This window comes from Myxine glutinosa, chromosome 14 (assembly GCF_964187855.1).
Source record: "Myxine glutinosa chromosome 14, kmMyxGlut1.1, whole genome shotgun sequence".
NCBI classification, from domain to species: Eukaryota; Metazoa; Chordata; class Myxini; order Myxiniformes; family Myxinidae; genus Myxine; species Myxine glutinosa.
The window spans coordinates 19,467,114-19,485,684 of NC_136274.1; the positions used below are offsets into that span (position 1 = coordinate 19,467,114).

The 18,571-nt window shown below is 44.5% G+C and overlaps 1 protein-coding gene across 4 annotated transcripts in view; it reads right to left on the bottom strand.

Annotated features, from left to right (window-relative positions):
* The window catches only part of LOC137439467 (double C2-like domain-containing protein alpha), a 384,494-nt gene that overhangs the window by 153,443 nt on the left and 212,480 nt on the right, over window positions 1–18,571 (bottom strand). For all 4 annotated transcript variants that reach the window (XM_078768119.1, XM_068135234.2, XM_068135233.2 and 1 more), the window contains one exon: window positions 9,497–9,586. In XM_078768119.1, the coding sequence (XP_078624245.1) occupies window positions 9,497–9,586 (90 nt within the window). The remainder of the gene's footprint in view (window positions 1–9,496; window positions 9,587–18,571) is intronic.

Sequence of the window (18,571 nt, forward strand, 5' to 3'; positions counted from 1 at the left end):
GTTGAATTAATTTAGCTGATATGCAAATCCGGTTCAAATTTCAAGTCAATCGGATGTAAATTGACAATTTTAGAATTTTGGCCTATGTTGACCTTTTGGCCTATGTTGACCTCAAAAATAATTGGTGGTTGAATTCAGTGACCAATTATGCAAGTCCTCTTCAAATTTCAAGTAATTTGGATGAAAATTGAGGATTTTAGAAATTTGGCCTATGTTGACCTTTTGGCCTATGTTGACCTCAAATATCATTGGTGGTTGAATTAATTTAGCTGATATGCAAATCCGGTTCAAATTTCAAGTCAATCGGATGTAAATTGAGGACTTTAGAAATTTGAAAAAAGTGGTTGACCTTTGGCCTATGTTTAACTTTTGACCTAAAAAATATAAAGGATTTTGTCAGACCACCAACTCTACCGTTTGGTGAAGTTTTGTGAAGATCGGTTTAAAATTGTGACCTGTAGGCAAGTATAAGTGAGCGGACAGATAAACACACAAACACACAAATGAAAAATCCCTCATAGAGTAACACTTGGCAAAACAGAACAAAGTATAACGGCACTCATAGAGAATACTTTTGACCTCAAAAATAATTAGTGGTTGAATTCAGTTTCCCGATATGCAAATCGTCTTCAAATTTTAAGTTAATTGGATGAAAATTGACAATTTTAGAATTTTGGCCTATGTTGACCTTTTGGCCTATGTTGACCTCAAAAATAATTAGTGGTTGAATTCAGTTTCCCGATATGCATATCGTCTTCAAATTTTAAGTTAATTGGATGAAAATTGACAATTTTAGAATTTTGGCCTATGTTGACCTTTTGGCCTATGTTGACCTCAAAAATAATTGGTGGTTTGTTTCAGGAAGCTGATATGCAAATCCTATTCAAATTTCAAGTCAATCGGATGAAAATTGAGGATTTTAGAAATTGGAAAGTAGTGTTTGACATTTTGGGCGATGTTGATCTCCAAAATAATTGGTGGTTGAATTCAGTTCGCTGATATGAAAATCACATTTAAATTTCAAGTCAATCAAATGAAAATTGAGGATTTTAGAAATTTGAAATGGTTGTTGACCTTTGGCCTATGTTGACCTTTTGGCCTATGCTGATCTCAAAAATAGTTGGTGGTTGAATTCAGTTAGCCGATATGTAAATCCTATTCAAATTTCAAGTCAATCGGACGAAAATTAAGGATTTTAGAAATTTGAAATGGTTGTTGACCTTTGGCCTATGTTGACCTTTTGGCCTATGCTGATCTCAAAAATAGTTGGTGGTTGAATTCATTTAGCGATATGTAAATCCCATTCAAATTTCAAGTCAATCGGATTAAAATTGAGGATTTTAGAATTTCTTTTAAAAGTGGTTGACCTTTGGCCTATGTTGACCTTTTGGCCTATGCTGATCTCAAAAATAGTTGGTGGTTGAATTCAGTTAGCCGATATGTAAATCCCATTCAAATTTCAAGTCAATCGGATTAAAATTGAGGATTTTAGAATTTCTTTTAAAAGTGGTTGACCTTTGGCCTATGTTGACCTTTTGGCCTATGCTGATCTCAAAAATAGTTGGTGGTTGAATTCATTTAGCGATATGTAAATCCTATTCAAATTTCAAGTCAATCGGATTAAAATTGAGGATTTTAGAATTTCTTTTAAAAGTGGTTGACCTTTGGCCTATGTTGACCTTTTGGCCTATGCTGATCTCAAAAATAGTTGTTGGTTGAATTCAGTTAGCCGATATGTAAATCCCATTCAAATTTCAAGTCATTCGGATTAAAATGCAGGATTTTAGAATTTCTTTTAAAAGTGGTTGACCTTTGGCCTATGTTGACCTTTTGGCCTATGCTGATCTCAAAAATAGTTGTTGGTTGAATTCAGTTAGCCGATATGTAAATCCCATTCAAATTTCAAGTCATTCGGATTAAAATGCAGGATTTTAGAAATTCTTTAAAAAGTGGTCGACCTTTGGCCTATGTTGACCTTTTGGCCTATGCTGATCTCAAAAATAGTTGGTGGTTGAATTCAGTTAGCCGATATGTAAATCCCATTCAAATTTCAAGTCAATCGGATTAAAATTGAGGATTTTAGAATTTCTTTTAAAAGTGGTTGACCTTTGGCCTATGTTGACCTTTTGGCCTATGCTGATCTCAAAAATAGTTGGTGGTTGAATTCATTTAGCGATATGTAAATCCTATTCAAATTTCAAGTCAATCGGATTAAAATTGAGGATTTTAGAATTTCTTTTAAAAGTGGTTGACCTTTGGCCTATGTTGATCTTTTGGCCTATGCTGATCTCAAAAATAGTTGTTGGTTGAATTCAGTTAGCCGATATGTAAATCCCATTCAAATTTCAAGTCATTCGGATTAAAATGCAGGATTTTAGAAATTCTTTAAAAAGTGGTCGACCTTTGGCCTATGTTGACCTTTTGGCCTATGCTGATCTCAAAAATAGTTGGTGGTTGAATTCAGTTAGCCGATATGTAAATCCTATTCAAATTTCAAGTCAATCGGATTAAAATTGAGGATTTTAGAATTTCTTTTAAAAGTGGTTGACCTTTGGCCTATGTTGACCTTTTGGCCTATGCTGATCTCAAGAATAGTTGGTGGTTGAATTCAGTTAGCCGATATGTAAATCCCATTCAAATTTCAAGTCAATCGGACGAAAATTAAGGATTTTAGAAATTTGAAATGATTGTTGACCTTCGGCCTATGTTGACCTTTTGGCTAAGTAAACAGACAAACAGGGAAGAGGGGGGGAGAGGGTGAAGAACTTATCCTCCGTCCATCTTCAGTGGCGGAGATAACAAGTCGCAAGTGACATTTTCATTCCAGTGAGCAATGATTAATTATATTCCTTTCGGATTGCAACGGGAAGTTCTCACCGGCAGATGAGAAATTTTTGCACAGCACTGCTGGAGGTTCAGTGTTCCATGTACACTCCGGTGATAAGAGTCGGTTTCTTAAAAGCTTCGATCTACTCTTCCGCAATACAAAGATAAAATGCGAAGAACACGAGTGCGGTCCAAAAATGTACAAAACTCGAGTGGCACACCGTCAGGGTGTTTTGACTTCACGGTGTGACCGTGTCACGTGGTGTCCACACGTGCACACAAAACGATCAATAACCATGAAAAGGTTGCATCGTCTTGGTGACAATGGCACCAGACGTCACACAAAAGCAGGTGACTGTGAGATGACGCAGGGAGAGGGCAGGAGGATGCGCAATCGTTTGGTTGGTTCTTGCGCATCAAGTAACATCTGCCAAACACGTTAGACAACAGACTCGAAGCCGAAGGTAAACCACCTGATGTCTCAACAACATTAGCGTAATACCTGTGCCTAAGCAAGGTGCACAATATTGCAAGTTTATGCAAAAATGAAGCCTGCACCTGAAAAAAAAACACCTCTCAATCTTTTGACGACTAGTACAGTAGAAATTGACACGAAAATATCCAACCCGGACAGTTTTTTGATAAGAACCGTTTTTTGGTGCGAAATGCTTTGTATGATTGTCCTGTGTCTGCAGAAAAAAAATTCTCAAATTCACACATGGGGAACCCTTTTTTTATTAGGTCAAAGTACAAAATTAACCTGTTAAAAAATTGTAAACAATGCGTTTACCAGGTTTTGATGATTCACAAATAATCTTATTTATCCTCTCTATCTCTGTGCTGATGACTTCACTCTCTGCCGCTCCATATCCCAACCCTTAGATCGGCAGTCTGCAGCCTCCTCACTCTCTGCAGACCTGGATAATATCACAAACTGGTCAAACAAGTGGAACATGTCTTTCAATCCTCACAAATCTGACACTCTTACTATGTCTCTCCGGAAAGACCGACTGGAAAACCCTCCCATCTACTTTCTCAACAATCCTCTCCAAGAAGTTCTGTCACTCAAGATTTTGGGTCTCACTATCTGCCATGATCTTTCTTGGGAAAACGACATTTCCAAGCTGGCCTCCAAAGCCAGTCACCGACTGGGCATCCTCCGTCGTGCGAAGTCCTTCCTTGTCACACCTGAGCTCCTCACCACATACAGTCACGTGAAAAAGTAAGTACACCCCATGTAAAGTTTTGACTTTTTCAACATATTTCAACATACAGCTATTTGATCTTCATTTCAACAATATTGATAGATAAAGGTGATATAATACAACAAATATCATGAAACATTTACATTTTGTAGTCCATTGTATAATTTAAATAAACATAAATGCAAATTTCGCATGTGGAAAAAGTAAGTACACCCTTGGCTCTAATAGGTGGTATTGCCCCCTTTGGCAGAAACAACCTCAAGTCGGCGTTTCTTATAACTGTCTACCAGTCTCTGACATCGACTGGGAGAAATTTTTTCCCACTCCTCCATGCAGAATTCTTTCAGCTGTGTGATGTTTGAGGGGTTTCTTGCATGCACAGCTCGTTTCAAATCCCCCCACAACATCTCGATGGGATTTAGATCCGGGCTTTGACTTGGCCATTCCAGAACCCTCCATTTCTTTCTTTCAGCCATTCCTTGGTGGATTTACTGGTATGTTTAGGGTCATTGTCATGTTGCAAGGTCGACCTTCGGTTGAGCTTCAACTTTCTGACAGATGCCCTCACATTATCCTCAAGCACCCTCTGGTACAATGCAGAATTCATAGTGGATTCTATGATGGTGAGCTGCCCAGGCCCTGATGCAGCAAAGCTGCCCCAAACCATAATATTTCCACCACCATGCTTTCCAGTTGGTATCAAGTTCTTGTGGTGAAATGCTGCCTTTGGTTTTCGCCAAACATGTCTTCTGGTACTGTGGCCAAATCGTTCTACCTTTGACTCATCTGTCCAGAGCACATTGTTCCAGAAGTGCTGGTCTTTGCCTTGGTGTTCATTGGCAAACTTTAGTCTTGCCCTGATGTTCTTTCTGGGCAGCAACGGTTTCCTCTTGACACACCTCCCATGTAGATCAAATTTGTGCAGCCTCTTTCTAATGGTAGACTCATGCACTCTGACATCAACAGTGGCGTGAGCTACCTGTAGGTCCCGTGATGACATTCTGGGGTTCTAAGAGACTTCTTTCAGCATCTTACGGTCTGCTCTCGGGCTGAACTTGCTGGGGCGGCCTGGCCTGAACAAGTTGGCAGTTGTTTGGAATCTTCTCCACTTGTAGATGATCTTCCGGACAGTCGAATGATTGATTTTTTTTTTTTTTTGTATACTGAATCGAGGCTCGTGAAAGATGACACCGCGAGGGAAAGACAGCACAGGGGGACCACGAGGGAAAGACAGTACAGGGGGACCACGAGGGAAAGACAGCACAGGGGGACCGCGAGGGAAAGACAGCACAGGGGGCCCGTGAGGGAAAGACAGCACAGTGGGACCGCGAGGGAAAGACAGTACAGGGGGACCGTGAGGGAAAGACAGCACAGGGGGACCGCGAGGGAAAGACAGCACAGGGGGACCGCGAGGGAAAGACAGCACAGGGGGACCCGCAAGGGAAAGACAGCACAGGCGGACCACGAGGGAAAGACAGTACAGGGGGACCCGCGAGGGAAAGACAGTACAGGGGGACCAAGAGGGAAAGACAGTACAGGGGGACCACGAGGGAAAGACAGCACAGGGGGATCATGAGGGAAAGACAGCACAGGGGGACCGCGAGGGAAAGACAGCACAGGGGGACCACGAGAGAAAGACAGCACAGGGGGACCACGAGGGAAAGACAGCACAGGGGGACCACGAGGGAAAGACAGCACAGGGGGACCACGAGGGAAAGACAGCACAGGGGGACCACGAGGGAAAGACAGCACAGGGGGACCACGAGGGAAAGACAGCACAGGGGGACCACGAGGGAAAGACAGCACAGGGGGACCACAAGGGAAAGACAGCACAGGGGGACCACGAGGGAAAGACAGGACAGGGGGACCATGAGGGAAAGACAGCACAGGGGGACCGCGAGGGAAAGACAGCACAGGGGGACCACGAGGGAAAGACAGCACAGGGGGACCACGAGGTAAAGACAGCACAGGGGGACCCCGAGGGAAGGACAGCACAGGGGGACCGCGAGGGAAAGACAGTACAGCGGGACCACGAGGGAAAGACAGTACAGGGGGACCACGAGGGAAAGGCAGCACAGGGGGACCAAGAGGGAAAGACAGCACAGGGGGACCACGAGGGAAAGACAGTACAGGGGGACCACGAGGGAAGGACAGCACAGGGGGACCACGAGGGAAAGACAGTACATTTCAAATTGTTTGGAGATCTTTTTAAATCGCTTCCCAGACTCGTAGGCATCTATAACCTTCTTTCTGAAGGCCTCAGTGAGCTCTTTTGATCTAGGCATGGTGACGCCGCACACTTCAACAACAAAGAGCAAACCAAACAATGTCTGAGGTTTAAATAAGACACGTTCCTCCAAGATCCTCTCGAACGATGTTCTAATCATTTGCACCTGAGCTGGTGCACCTGATTATAATTTTAGGTATTTGAAGTAGTGATAAATGTCAGGGTGTACTTACTTTTTCCACATGCAAAATTTGCATTTATGTTTATTTAAATCATACAATGGACTACAAAATGTAAATGTTTCATGATATTTGTTATATTATATTGAAGGAGCTCAGGCTCCCACGTCGATCGGAAGAATGGACGCGACAAAAAGCTGGAATTCGTCCGAGTTGCTTTATTCAAACAAAACACTCAGGTACTCTGAAAAGCCCGTTTATCGGGCAGCAATATATATACACACATTATCCCGGAGCGTTTGCCCAGGAAAGGCGAGAGGGGGCATGCCCGGGCGTCCCGACCGAGGCCTGGCAAGTTGAGCGCGAGCCTGCCCGGGCGTCCTGGACGAGCCTGGCATGGTGATCACTCCGCGTCCTTGATAGGTGCAAGGCGATTGTGAAAACCCAGCGGTAGCCGCTACAATATCACCTTTATCTATCAATATTGTTGAAATGAAGATCAAATAGCTGTATGTTGAAATATGTTGAAAAAGTCAAAACTTTACATGGGGTGTACTTACTTTTTCACAAGACTGTACAAGGCTTTCATCCGCAGCTCAATGGTATACTGCTCTCACCTCTGGGCTGGTGCTCCTGCCTCTCACCAAGCTCAGCTTCACGCGGTTGAAACCAAATCTTTCAGAATCATTGGAATCTCCCGCGATGAAGCCATCTCCAAGGGCCTTTCACTCACTCACCGCAGGCAGGTTGGTGGTCTTTCTGTCTTCTCCCGACTCCTCTCCGGCCTAGCCCCCCCTCCCCCCAGCCCTATCTGTGCTCTGTCCCCCAAATACTCCTACAGGTCGCACAAGATCTGCCAGCAACCCTCTTATGGTGAATCTGCCAAAATCAAGACTCTCTGCTCACCTTCACTCCTTCATTCCTCTTTTCTCCCGCCTCTGGAACAAACTCCCACACTCTCCTCAATCTCTCTTCTCCCTCCAGGTCTTCCAAACAGCTGTTCACCTCCATCTATTATCTTCCCCCATTCAAAACCTTGATCTTTTCTACCCACGTTAATACACCCCAAATCCACCTCTTTCAATCTCCAACTTCATTCCTGCAATTCCTTGCAGTGTCAATTTGTTTTATACCGTGTACCCCTTCCCTCCCACTCCCATCCCCCCCCCCACCCCCCAGCCCACTCCCTTCGAACAGATCTTCCGATGTCCCTGTTCTCGACTGCTGTGCTTGTGTGCTTCCCTCTCTCTCCACATCTTGTTTCCCCCTCCCTTTATTATCCTGCTGCTAGCAAAGCGAAAAGCGGGGTTAACTATTCATTGTGTACGTGTGCCGTGTGCCGTACGTGTCTGCATTTAAAAATTTCATTTTCTCGGCAACCGTTGGTCCGGTTGACACGAAATTTTTAACCGGAGAAGCTCCTCCGCCTGCAGAATTATATATTTATAATTATGACGTCATAGGTCACGTGGTACGGACGCCATCTTGGAAGAACTTTACACCTCTATATCTCCCAAACCGCTCAATGGAAAATATTGATACATGGCTCATTGTCACGTACTCACCATGGGGAATAAGATATGTTGATGGTGATGTCATCGGTGCCTTAATTATGACGTCATAATTCGACAAGTACAACGCTTGATCTGATCAGTATGAATAAAACAAAAAAATCCTCTGCAACTGTTAATCTGATGGACACGAAATTTTCAGAATATGTGCGGCTCCTGTATAATTTTTTAATGATGATTATAACGTTATCGCTCACGTGGTCTGGCAGCCATATTGGATCAAAGAAAAAAAAATGTTCAAAAACAGAAGAGCTGGCTCACAACAAGTTGACTGCGTTGGGTAAGTATTCTATGAATACCATCTAGTTACCACACGTGCTCCCCCATGCATTACCATTATCTCTTATACAAACGCAGATTCTTTCCCATTCTCTTCCTCTCTGGATAAATGTTAGTCATCTTTGTTATTCTTCCTTGTGTGTGTGTGTGTGTGTGTGTGTGTGTGTGTGTGTGTGTGTGTGTGTGTCCACCACCATTCCCTTTGGGAGTTAGTGAACCTGTTGACCTTTCTTGTTTAACTCCTCCATGAGCCTAGACCCTTGAGAGAAAGAAAGATGGCTATTATTGCGGAATGAATTCCTGCACTTTTATTCATTTTTACACGGGAGAAGGTTATTTTATACCTGGTGTTGGCCTAAGGGTTGGGGCGGCGGGCTTGGGACCCAAAGGTCCTGAGTTCGAATCCAGTTCAGCTGTTGAATTAATACCAGGTGGGGTTGACTCAGCCTGTCATCCTTCCAAGGTCAGCTAAATGAGTACCAGGGTACTGGGTCCTCTCTGAAGGAGGTTGGTGGCAGGATTTGCACTCCAGCTACCGTAAAAACACCTCATTCCGTAGCACACACAGTGGTGTGTGTCGGGATGGTGCTGAGGATTCGTCCAAGGACGCAGCGACGTGTTGATCCAGCGTGCGCTCCCATATATATATATATATAGAAGGCTATTTGGCCAATCCTGTCTCTGCTTCATCTCCACCCCATTAACTTCGTTGATAAATTTGCTCATATTTGACATAGAAAGTCCATTCTTACCACAAACGTATTTACTCTTCATTTAGCTTCCCCATTTCATTTCCAAGCAGGAGATTTTGTAATACCAGCACACAATGGCCTAATTTGGAGAGATATCATAGGATCTTCGACATCCACAACCTAAACACAGACGTGATAACTGGCTTTACATCACCTGCTTGAAGGACGTGATTCAAGATGCAAAACCCTCTGTTGTCACCAATTAAGAATAGCAGTTCATTTTTTTGGGAAAGTTGAATCCCATCGGGAAAAAAGCCAAATTAGACAGCTCATGGCAAGGGAGCGACCGGATGAGCTACTTCATCCCTCCTCTCCCCTCTCCCGCCCCCCATCCCTCCTCTCCCCTCTCCCGCCCCCAATATCCCCCACCCCACCACCCCACCCCTAAACTCCCCAGTTGTACACATTTCGCAACATGTGACAACAAGGACGTAGCAGCAACAACATGGATTCCCACCTTCATCATTCTGCAAGGTTGGGAACTCTTCCCCATTGGCTGCAGTTTGGCCTCTTTGTTTGACACTCGGCTTTTTCTCTGTAGCCACATCTGAAGTAATGCGAGAGGAAAAAGGGAGGATAGAAAAGTCATGCCAAATAAATAAATATATAAATATACACATTGTTTCATGGGTGGACCCCAACCAAAACTGCATGTTCATATATACTCCTACATCTATCTATTTATCTATACTAGGGCATGCCCGTACTATATATAAGCTAGGACGTGCCCGTACGTGGGTGCCCGTTCCTTGGCAAAAAAAAAAAAAAAAAAAAATTTGTGTAGGGGTGTGTGTGTGTAAACATCCTAGGGCGTGCCCGTACGTGGGTGCAAAAAAACATGCGTGCAAACAACAACAACAAAAAAAAACTTTGAAACCACGTGGCAGTAACGACCACAGAACCCCCCCCCCTCTATTTACATGAATGGTTTGGTCCATTCGCAACGACCACAGAACCCCCCCCTCTATTTACATGCAATGGTTTGGTCCAAAGCGAACGGCTTGCAGTGTTTGGTAAAGAAATCGCCATAGCTCGGTAACTACTTCTCCGATTAATTTCAAACCTTGAAAAGGCACATCCTCGGGTCCCCAGCAATATACCTGGCAAGTTTAAAGTATATCGGACCGGTAGTTGTCGAGAAACAGCGGTCACAGACAAACATACACACATACACACATACACACATACACACATACACACAGAGATTAATGGAATTATAGATAGATATGCACGCACACACACACACGCACACACCCACGCACACACCCACACACACACACACGCACACTCACGCGCATACACACACACACACACACACACACACACACGCACCCACGTGTGTGTGTGTGTGCACTGACACACACACACACACACACACACACACACACACACACACACACACACACACACACACACACACACACACACACACACACACATGCACACGCATGCACACTCACGTGCATATACACACATATACGCTCACACACACGCACGCACATACATGCACACATGCACACACGCTCACACACACACAGACACACACACATGCCCGCACACACACGCACACACACTCATGCGCATACACACACACACACACACACACATGCACACACACAAGCACACACACGCACGCACGCACACACACACACAGCGACACGCACACACACACACAGCGACACGCACACACGCACACACACGCACACACACTCACGCGCATACACACACACGCACGCACACACATGCACACACACACGCATATGCACACACACGCATACGCACACACACACACGCTCACGCATGCACACACTCACTCACGCACGCACACACACACACACACAAGCACACACGCATGCACACACTCACACACACACACACACACACACACACACACACACACACACACACACACACACACACACGATCAGCTGCAGACTATGAAAAACAGTAGCTATGTGTTTGTCACACACACATTCACACGTACACACAATGCGCCTGGGGTGACCATTACAAAGAGAAACGAACACAATTTCCCGAAAGGATTCTATTGGAAGTGTATTTAGAGCTCGGTGGTCTGGTGTGAAACCAAATCAGCAATTTGAAGTCAGCCATGGTAGGAAGTGTAACATTCATCAGGCACGTTGCCCTGTGTGACACCAATCAATGGTGGGGATGCTTCCCATGAGCAAATATATAGATGTTTTGGAACATCATACGTGGAACATCGCATGGATGCAAATCTCCAAATAAACGCAATTACCATTGCTTTCAGTCCTTAAACAAATGTTCATTACTCAAACAGTAAACATTACCCTTGGCCCACATGGCCATTCCATGCTTTCAATTGAATGCTCCGCTTGCCGTACCTTTGTGCCGATGCCAGAGGATGCCCACACCTAGCTTTACGGGTCACCGATGCTTGTTAACAGTCTCCGCACACGCCTTGTGGAGCATGGATGGTGCCAAGGAATGGCACAAACGAATTTGGGTGGATAAGCAGGGAAGGCCATTATTCAGCCTGCCCGCTTGGATACAAGGTGAAGAAGCGATGTGGTCCGACAGGCTATGCTCTGCTAGCAGTGTGAGTGAGCTGCCTTTTGTGTTTGCCCAATTAAACTGTCATGTTGGCCCTGTTGGGCCTACAGAAGGCAAACGAGCAGGGATAGCCAAATGGCAGGCACGTCTCGCGGAGAAAGGATAAAGCTGCGCCACAATCTACAGCACATGACCCAAGAGCAAGATCCACAGCCAAAGGAAACACTTCTTATGGAAACTTTGTTTTCCTTCATCCAAAAAATCCCTGGCGTTGGAAATGGATAAGAAAAACTTGCTCCATTATCCCTATTAACATATGTGAACATCTCCCTCGTTGATTTCACTTTCCTTCGCAGCGTATGGCATTTGGAAACAAGATATTTGGACTTGTTTTGTGAGCCTGGTGTTGGCTTAGCGGTTAGGGTGCTGGCTTGTGATCCTAGGATCCTGGGTTAAAATCCCGGTCGATCGCTGAATGAACACCAGGGGGGTTGACTCAGCCTGTCATCCTTCCGAGGTCGGCAAATCGAGTACCAGGTCACTGGTAATTCCCTGTGTGTCGCAAGAGGCGACTAACAGGGTTGGTGGCAGGAAGGGCATCCGGCTGTAAAACATCGTTTCAAAAAGGGGACGAGGGTGCCCAAAAAAGGCCAACCCCCGCTCTGCGGGGAAAAATGGCCTCTAAAGGTGGTTCTTCATATTTGGACTATTTTTAGAGCCTCGGAGGCCAGAATGAGGAAAGGCGTGGAAAGCACATGCCGTTTTAGCCAATAGGATTTCAGGAAACAGGAGGCTGTGCAGGTCACCGATCTTTAACGCATTACCTGTGCATCAAGAATCACCATTGAACTCAGATCTTCAATCATGGTACCTAATGTGCTCCCTCTGTGACCTGGTAACGACTACCTGTCAAACAAAATAATCCTGTTGCTCCTCTGTCCCACTTACCTGCAATAACCATATTCTTCTAAAAGTGCAAATGTTAGGGATGATTATAATTTGACCAAACGCAGACAGTTACAGGAGAATTTATTAGAGGTAACATGTACATGGGAAAGCTGCCATTTAAGAGTAACAGCAGCTTCTCAACAAAACACATCAGACCAGGGTTTTTATACTCCACAGTAAATAATGAAAGGAAACTTCAAAGACCAGATGGAAAGCATAACAATTAGAGCTGTTTTAGTAAGGGAAAAACTATCGAGCTGCGTCTTCTCGTCCACGCAGCTTTTGCCCAAGGTCGGAGCCTGAAAACTTCAACAACAGGCCATGTTACAGGGAGGCGAGGGGTCGTTTTTGCCAGCGTTGTTCAGTTCCCAGAATGCTCGAGGGCTGCCCCGGCAACAGAGCCAAATATATAAAATCCCCGACACTGGATTCGACTGAAATCCACCACACAAACATCTCTGGATGTTTGGTCTGAAAACTACGACAAACAGCAGCATCGCAAAGTCTGGTGATGTACTCAGGCAGACTGGTAGGGAGTGCAATCTGCCATTCCAAAGTTATTTGTCTTCCATCTTCCCTGCATCAGACACTGACTCCTCTTGGGAAAGCTTACAAAAAAACATCTCATACTCTGAAGGTTTTCCATCTCGTCTGGAACTACCACGTCCATCTAGGGTCTAGGCCCTGCCGACACGCAGTGGCTATCAATAACATTCCGTTAATAAAATGGAAGGCTAACCCAATTGACGACAAATGTAAAACTCGCAACAAACTTGCGTCTAACCTCAGGAGAGTTTTTTAAAAAATCTGGAAAACAAGAACACTGAACTATCCAGGCTGTCCCCTCTTCAGTCCTGGTGGCACCTTATTATGTCTGTCTTCAACATGTGCTGCTCCTCCAACACTGTCAATTCTAGAATTGCTCCCTGGACAGGCCTCCGACAACCGCGGACAGCGGAGATCTCACTCAGGAGATTTTCAGCAGGTTTTGTTGCAGTTGTTTGACACGACAGTCATGCATTCAGATGTATGGACGGATTCAGACAAAACTTAGTGGACCGGTTGGGTGTGCAACAAGGAAGAATTGATTCGAGTTTGGTGAAGATCCAAATACGGATCCGGATATGAGAATATTTTAAATTTTTGCAAGTGATTTTTCACCATTGGGTGATTGGGCCAAGAACGATATATCATATATAGCATGGTATTTCAAAAAGTTGTGGAAGACTTGTTACAAAACTTGGTGGATGAATTGGTTTGGTGACAAGAAGAAGCCAATTAGATTTTGATTCAGGTGCGAATCCAGATCAGACTTATCAGTGGATACAAAATGTAAACTGTTCAGCCTGGCAGAGGTGTGCTCTCTGCCGAGTGCCCATTCTTTTTAAATATTTTTTTCAGTTTATCTCACCAATCTCCTGTTGAGGAATGCTAAACAGTCCGACAATCTGCATGGCAGACATATTATGAAAGACAAAATCGGTCTCAAAAGTACATTTTGCTTGTGAAATGTATATGCAGACAGGCCGGTTTAGTGTTGTATGTTTATTTTTTTATTTTTTTGTAAAACATTCGAATAGTAGAACGCCACTCATACCCCAGCGGCTAAGTCGAAAAATATGGCAGTATATTTCACTTTGTGGAGAAATTATGAAGCTTTGCACACAGGTTGGGGACCCCAGTAGGAACATTTTTCGATTAGGACCCAACTCTGAAACGCCCCCTGGTGGCCGCCATCTTGAATTTCAATATGGCCGCCACATTTGATATATATTTGCCTATAACTTCGAAACTAAAGCAGATAGAAATACGATTTCAGTAGCTAACCCCCCATTTTCAGACTCAAGGAATCCAGTGAAATCAAAGACAATGCATATCTGGTGTCCGCCATCTTGGATTCCAAGATGGCCGCCATATTCGACATATTTTCTTATAACCCTTAATCCAAATTACATAGGACTGCAACTTCAGCGGCTAACGTCAGTTTTCATAGCACTGTCCGTCACAGGCACATAGGGATGTGCACTGGAGATTTGCTTTGTAGCATTTGCAGTTTCCTTTACAAGTTTTCTTGCACTTGCAGCTCAGGAGCTCGTAGCATGCCTTAGATGCCTCGTGTAGTACGGTCCATATCACTGTCCATATCTCGCCATCCTTCTCCCAACTCCAATCAGCTGGAGGGGGAACAACTGGATTGGAGACCAACGACTGACCCCAGATGTGACCTGCTTGAAATGTAGCTCTCCTTGTGTGTTCCAAGAGAGCCGATGCTGTTGGAGGTATATTCTCAATCTCCCTTGACCTCTTAGAGAACAGGTATCGCCGTGCAGCATCCACACCCTGAAGTTCACATGTACGGTCGTACAGCAACACAACAAATCGTTCCAGGATGTCCATGACAGTACTCGGCACCTCATCTGGTTGTGAACACAATGTCCCAAATGCTTCTGTAGCATCTGGATATGCCATCTGGATATCTGGATATGCCTGCCATGCAGACTTCTTTCCACGGTTTGCGAAGAAGGACACCGTATCGCAGCCAGTAAACGCATGGGAAAATGTCAGAGCCTTGGACTTCTCTGGTCCTATGTTAGCGACGATTTGGTGTACTGCGATGTGCCTGTACTTCTTACCAGTTCCAAAGGCAACCCAAAGTTCCTTGAGGCCAATGTTCAAGAAGTGAGCAATTGCAATCACCACTACATCAGTGTCCACAGTGCGGATCATCACTTTTGTATGTCCATGCCGAACCATGTCAATGACATGAACAAAGATCCTCGAGTCTGCTTCCTCGTGTGAGCAAGGGGCAAGAGCTGCATTGATGGCGTCTTTGGAAGAGCACACAACTTTGTCATCCACAGTGCTGTAGATGAGCTTGTCACCTGCCATTTGGTAGTTCACACATTTCTGGGCAAGAAACAGGAATAGCTCATGTTTGTTGTCGCTGTTTCGGAGAAAGCTTGGCCAGTTACCTGGAATTCGTGTTGAGGAAGTCACTCGGCGTCTTGTACCACAGCCCCTTTTCTCTCTCGTTGCGTTTTTCAAGCTGTCCAGCCGATAGACATCCCAAACAATATCAAGGCGACTAGCATTCCCCAGTTCCGTAACCACATATGGGATAAAGATATCTTGGGCGTAATCTTCGAAGGTGGCACAAGTACCAGGCTGTAGAAAGTGAACAACAGCAGGGCCATCAAGAACTTTAGCATCAACCACCAAGGCCGTACCATCATCGGTCATCACACCATTGAGACAGTCCAGAAGCTGATGCTTGTCACCTTGTCTCATCTGACCTCCACTTGCGAGTGACGGTGGACTAGACTGGTTTTCGTGCCTGAAGAATTTATCGATATCCCCTTCTCTCTTTTGACTAGCAATGTACAACCTTGAGAACAGAGCCCTGTCATTCTTCAGCTCAGTCAACTTTCCTGCTGCCTTTGTCTTTTGCACACCAGGCTTGCTGAACACAGCCACATTGTTGCGGGAAATGGTGTCTCCAATTGACTTCGAATTGGACTTGAAACGCTCTTCCACAAATTCATCATATTTTGACTTTCCCAGCGCATTGACGTTCCTCATGGCTTTCACCACTTTTTCTGGCATGATGACTTTGGAATTGAGATTCAGCAAGTCCATACTATCTTCCATGAAAGGGTTGCCCATTTCTTCAATTGTGGCAACCAATGATCGTACATCTTCAACAAATTTCTCCTGGACGCTTTTCGTCTGTTCATGGTGGCGAGCAGGTGTCATGGATGCCCCGGCGTCGTCGAAACCATCCTCAAACTCTCCAACTAGTCTTGCTATTTCAGGTCCAGCAACCATCCATCTCCTAAGCGCTCCAGGGTTTTCCGTAAGACCAACAGCTCCGCCGTCCCCCTTAACGAGTGCGTTAACCTGCTCGTGTGCTTGGTCCAACGAAATAGCCGAGAACGGTCGACCTGTCTTGTTTGAAGTGAATCCTCCATGCTTGAACTCACGATGGACATCCGGGCACTTATCCTGCAAATTGGACATGTCTCGCACATGAACTGGTAGCCAGCGGGCATAGTTTGTCATGTCCAATGCGAAGAACCACGGTACTAAATCTGCTTGTGATGCAATGTACATGTCAAAATCAGCCACTCGCAAGGACCTTACGAATTGGAAGATTGTCAGTTCAAAATCTAACACCGTCTGCCAAAAATGAAACTGTGGGTACTTATCGGACCTCCCGGCACACCACTCAGTGAACTCGATTGGGTCAGGTTCACCATCATGATGGTCTGTGCTTTCCGTCTGTTTAAAATCCGAATAGGCCTTTTGCTGTAACTGATACAAAGCTGCGGCAGTAACCTGATGTGCCCTGCGGGTTTTGGTCACATGGGATGCTCGAAGGAATCCTTCACAGGTGCCTGCACTCGCAATGTCGGCCTGTGCCAAAGCCTCTGTCCACCCACTTCCATCAAGAATATCGCCAATGGTCCTCAACGCAGCCATTTCTGTACGCAGCCCCCCAAGTACAATTACGTACTTGTCCTCACCATACAAGTCGGGAAACCGCCATTGGAGTTTCGAAGTTATAGGCAAATATATATCAAATCTGGCGGCCATTCTGAAATTCAAGATGGCGGCCACCAGAGGGCGTTTCAGAATTGGGTCCAAATCGAAAATTTTTCCTACTGGGGTCCTCCACCTGTCTGCAAAGTTTCATAATTTCTCCACAAAGTGAAATATTTTTCGACTTAGCCGCTGGACTATCAGTAGAGAGGATACCTACGCCTGATTGGCCATATCACTCAATGGTGAAGAATCACTTTTAAAATTCTACGAGCTGGATCCAGATCCAGATCTTCACCAGAATTGAATCGATTCTTCCTCGTCACACACACAACCTGTCTACCAAGTTTCGTCCAAATCCATCCATAACTTTTTTTTAGATATCCTGCTATGTATCGTTTTGGCCTGATCTCCCAATGGTGAAGAATCACTTAAAAAATTAAATAATTCTCATATCCGAATCCATATTCAGATCTTCACCAAAATTGAATCGGTTCGTACTTGTCACACACCCAATCGGTCCACCAAGTTTCGTCCAAATCCATCCATAACTTTTTTGAGATATCCAGCTATGTATCGTTTTTGGCCCAATCTCCCAATGGTGAAGAATCACTTTTAAAATTCTACTAGCTGGATCCAGATCCAGATCTTCACCAAAATTGAATCGATTCTTCCTTGTCACACACACAACCTGTCCACCAAGTTTCGTCCAAATCCATCCATAACTTTTTTGAGATATCCTGCTATGTATCGTTTTTGGCCCGATCTCCGGATGGTGAAGAATCACTTCTCAAAAATTATAGTAGCCGGATCTGGTTAAACCAGATCACCTGTTGTCATGCAATCCCCGTAATTGTGTGTAAAATGCCATGTCGCATGCCGAATGTATAAGTAATATAAACTACATAGCTTATTACCCTTGCCTGATGAGAAGGTATTGCATTTGAGTCCGTTTGTCTGTTTGTCTGTTTGTCCGCACAGAATAAACATGATTTTCTCTGCAACCGTTGGTCCGATTGACGGGAAATTTTCACCATAGCACCATAGGTGCAACTCCACCTGTATAATTTTTTATGATAATTATGACGTCATGCGTCACGTGGTTCGGCCGCCATCTTGGAAAAATCGAAAAACTTTGCACCTCTATATCTCCGAAAGCGCTGAATATAAAAAATTGAGACACAGCTCATTGTAAAGAACTCTCCATGTGGAATAAATTATGTTAATGATGATGTCATAGGTGCCTTCGTCATGACGTCATAATTCGACAAGTACAAAACTTCATCCTATCAAAATGAAATTTCTTGAGCATAAGCTAGAAGTGAATTAGGTTAGAAATTTTTTTTATGACGTCATCGGTCATGTGGTCTGGCCGCCATATTTGTTTTAACACTAAAGCCTTAAAAATCACTGAAAATACATCCTGGCGAGGGTTTGCAATCTCTAATTGCTCTTTCTTGTTATGACTGTCAACCACTTGCCGTAAGCTGACACTGAGGTTTGTCCATTT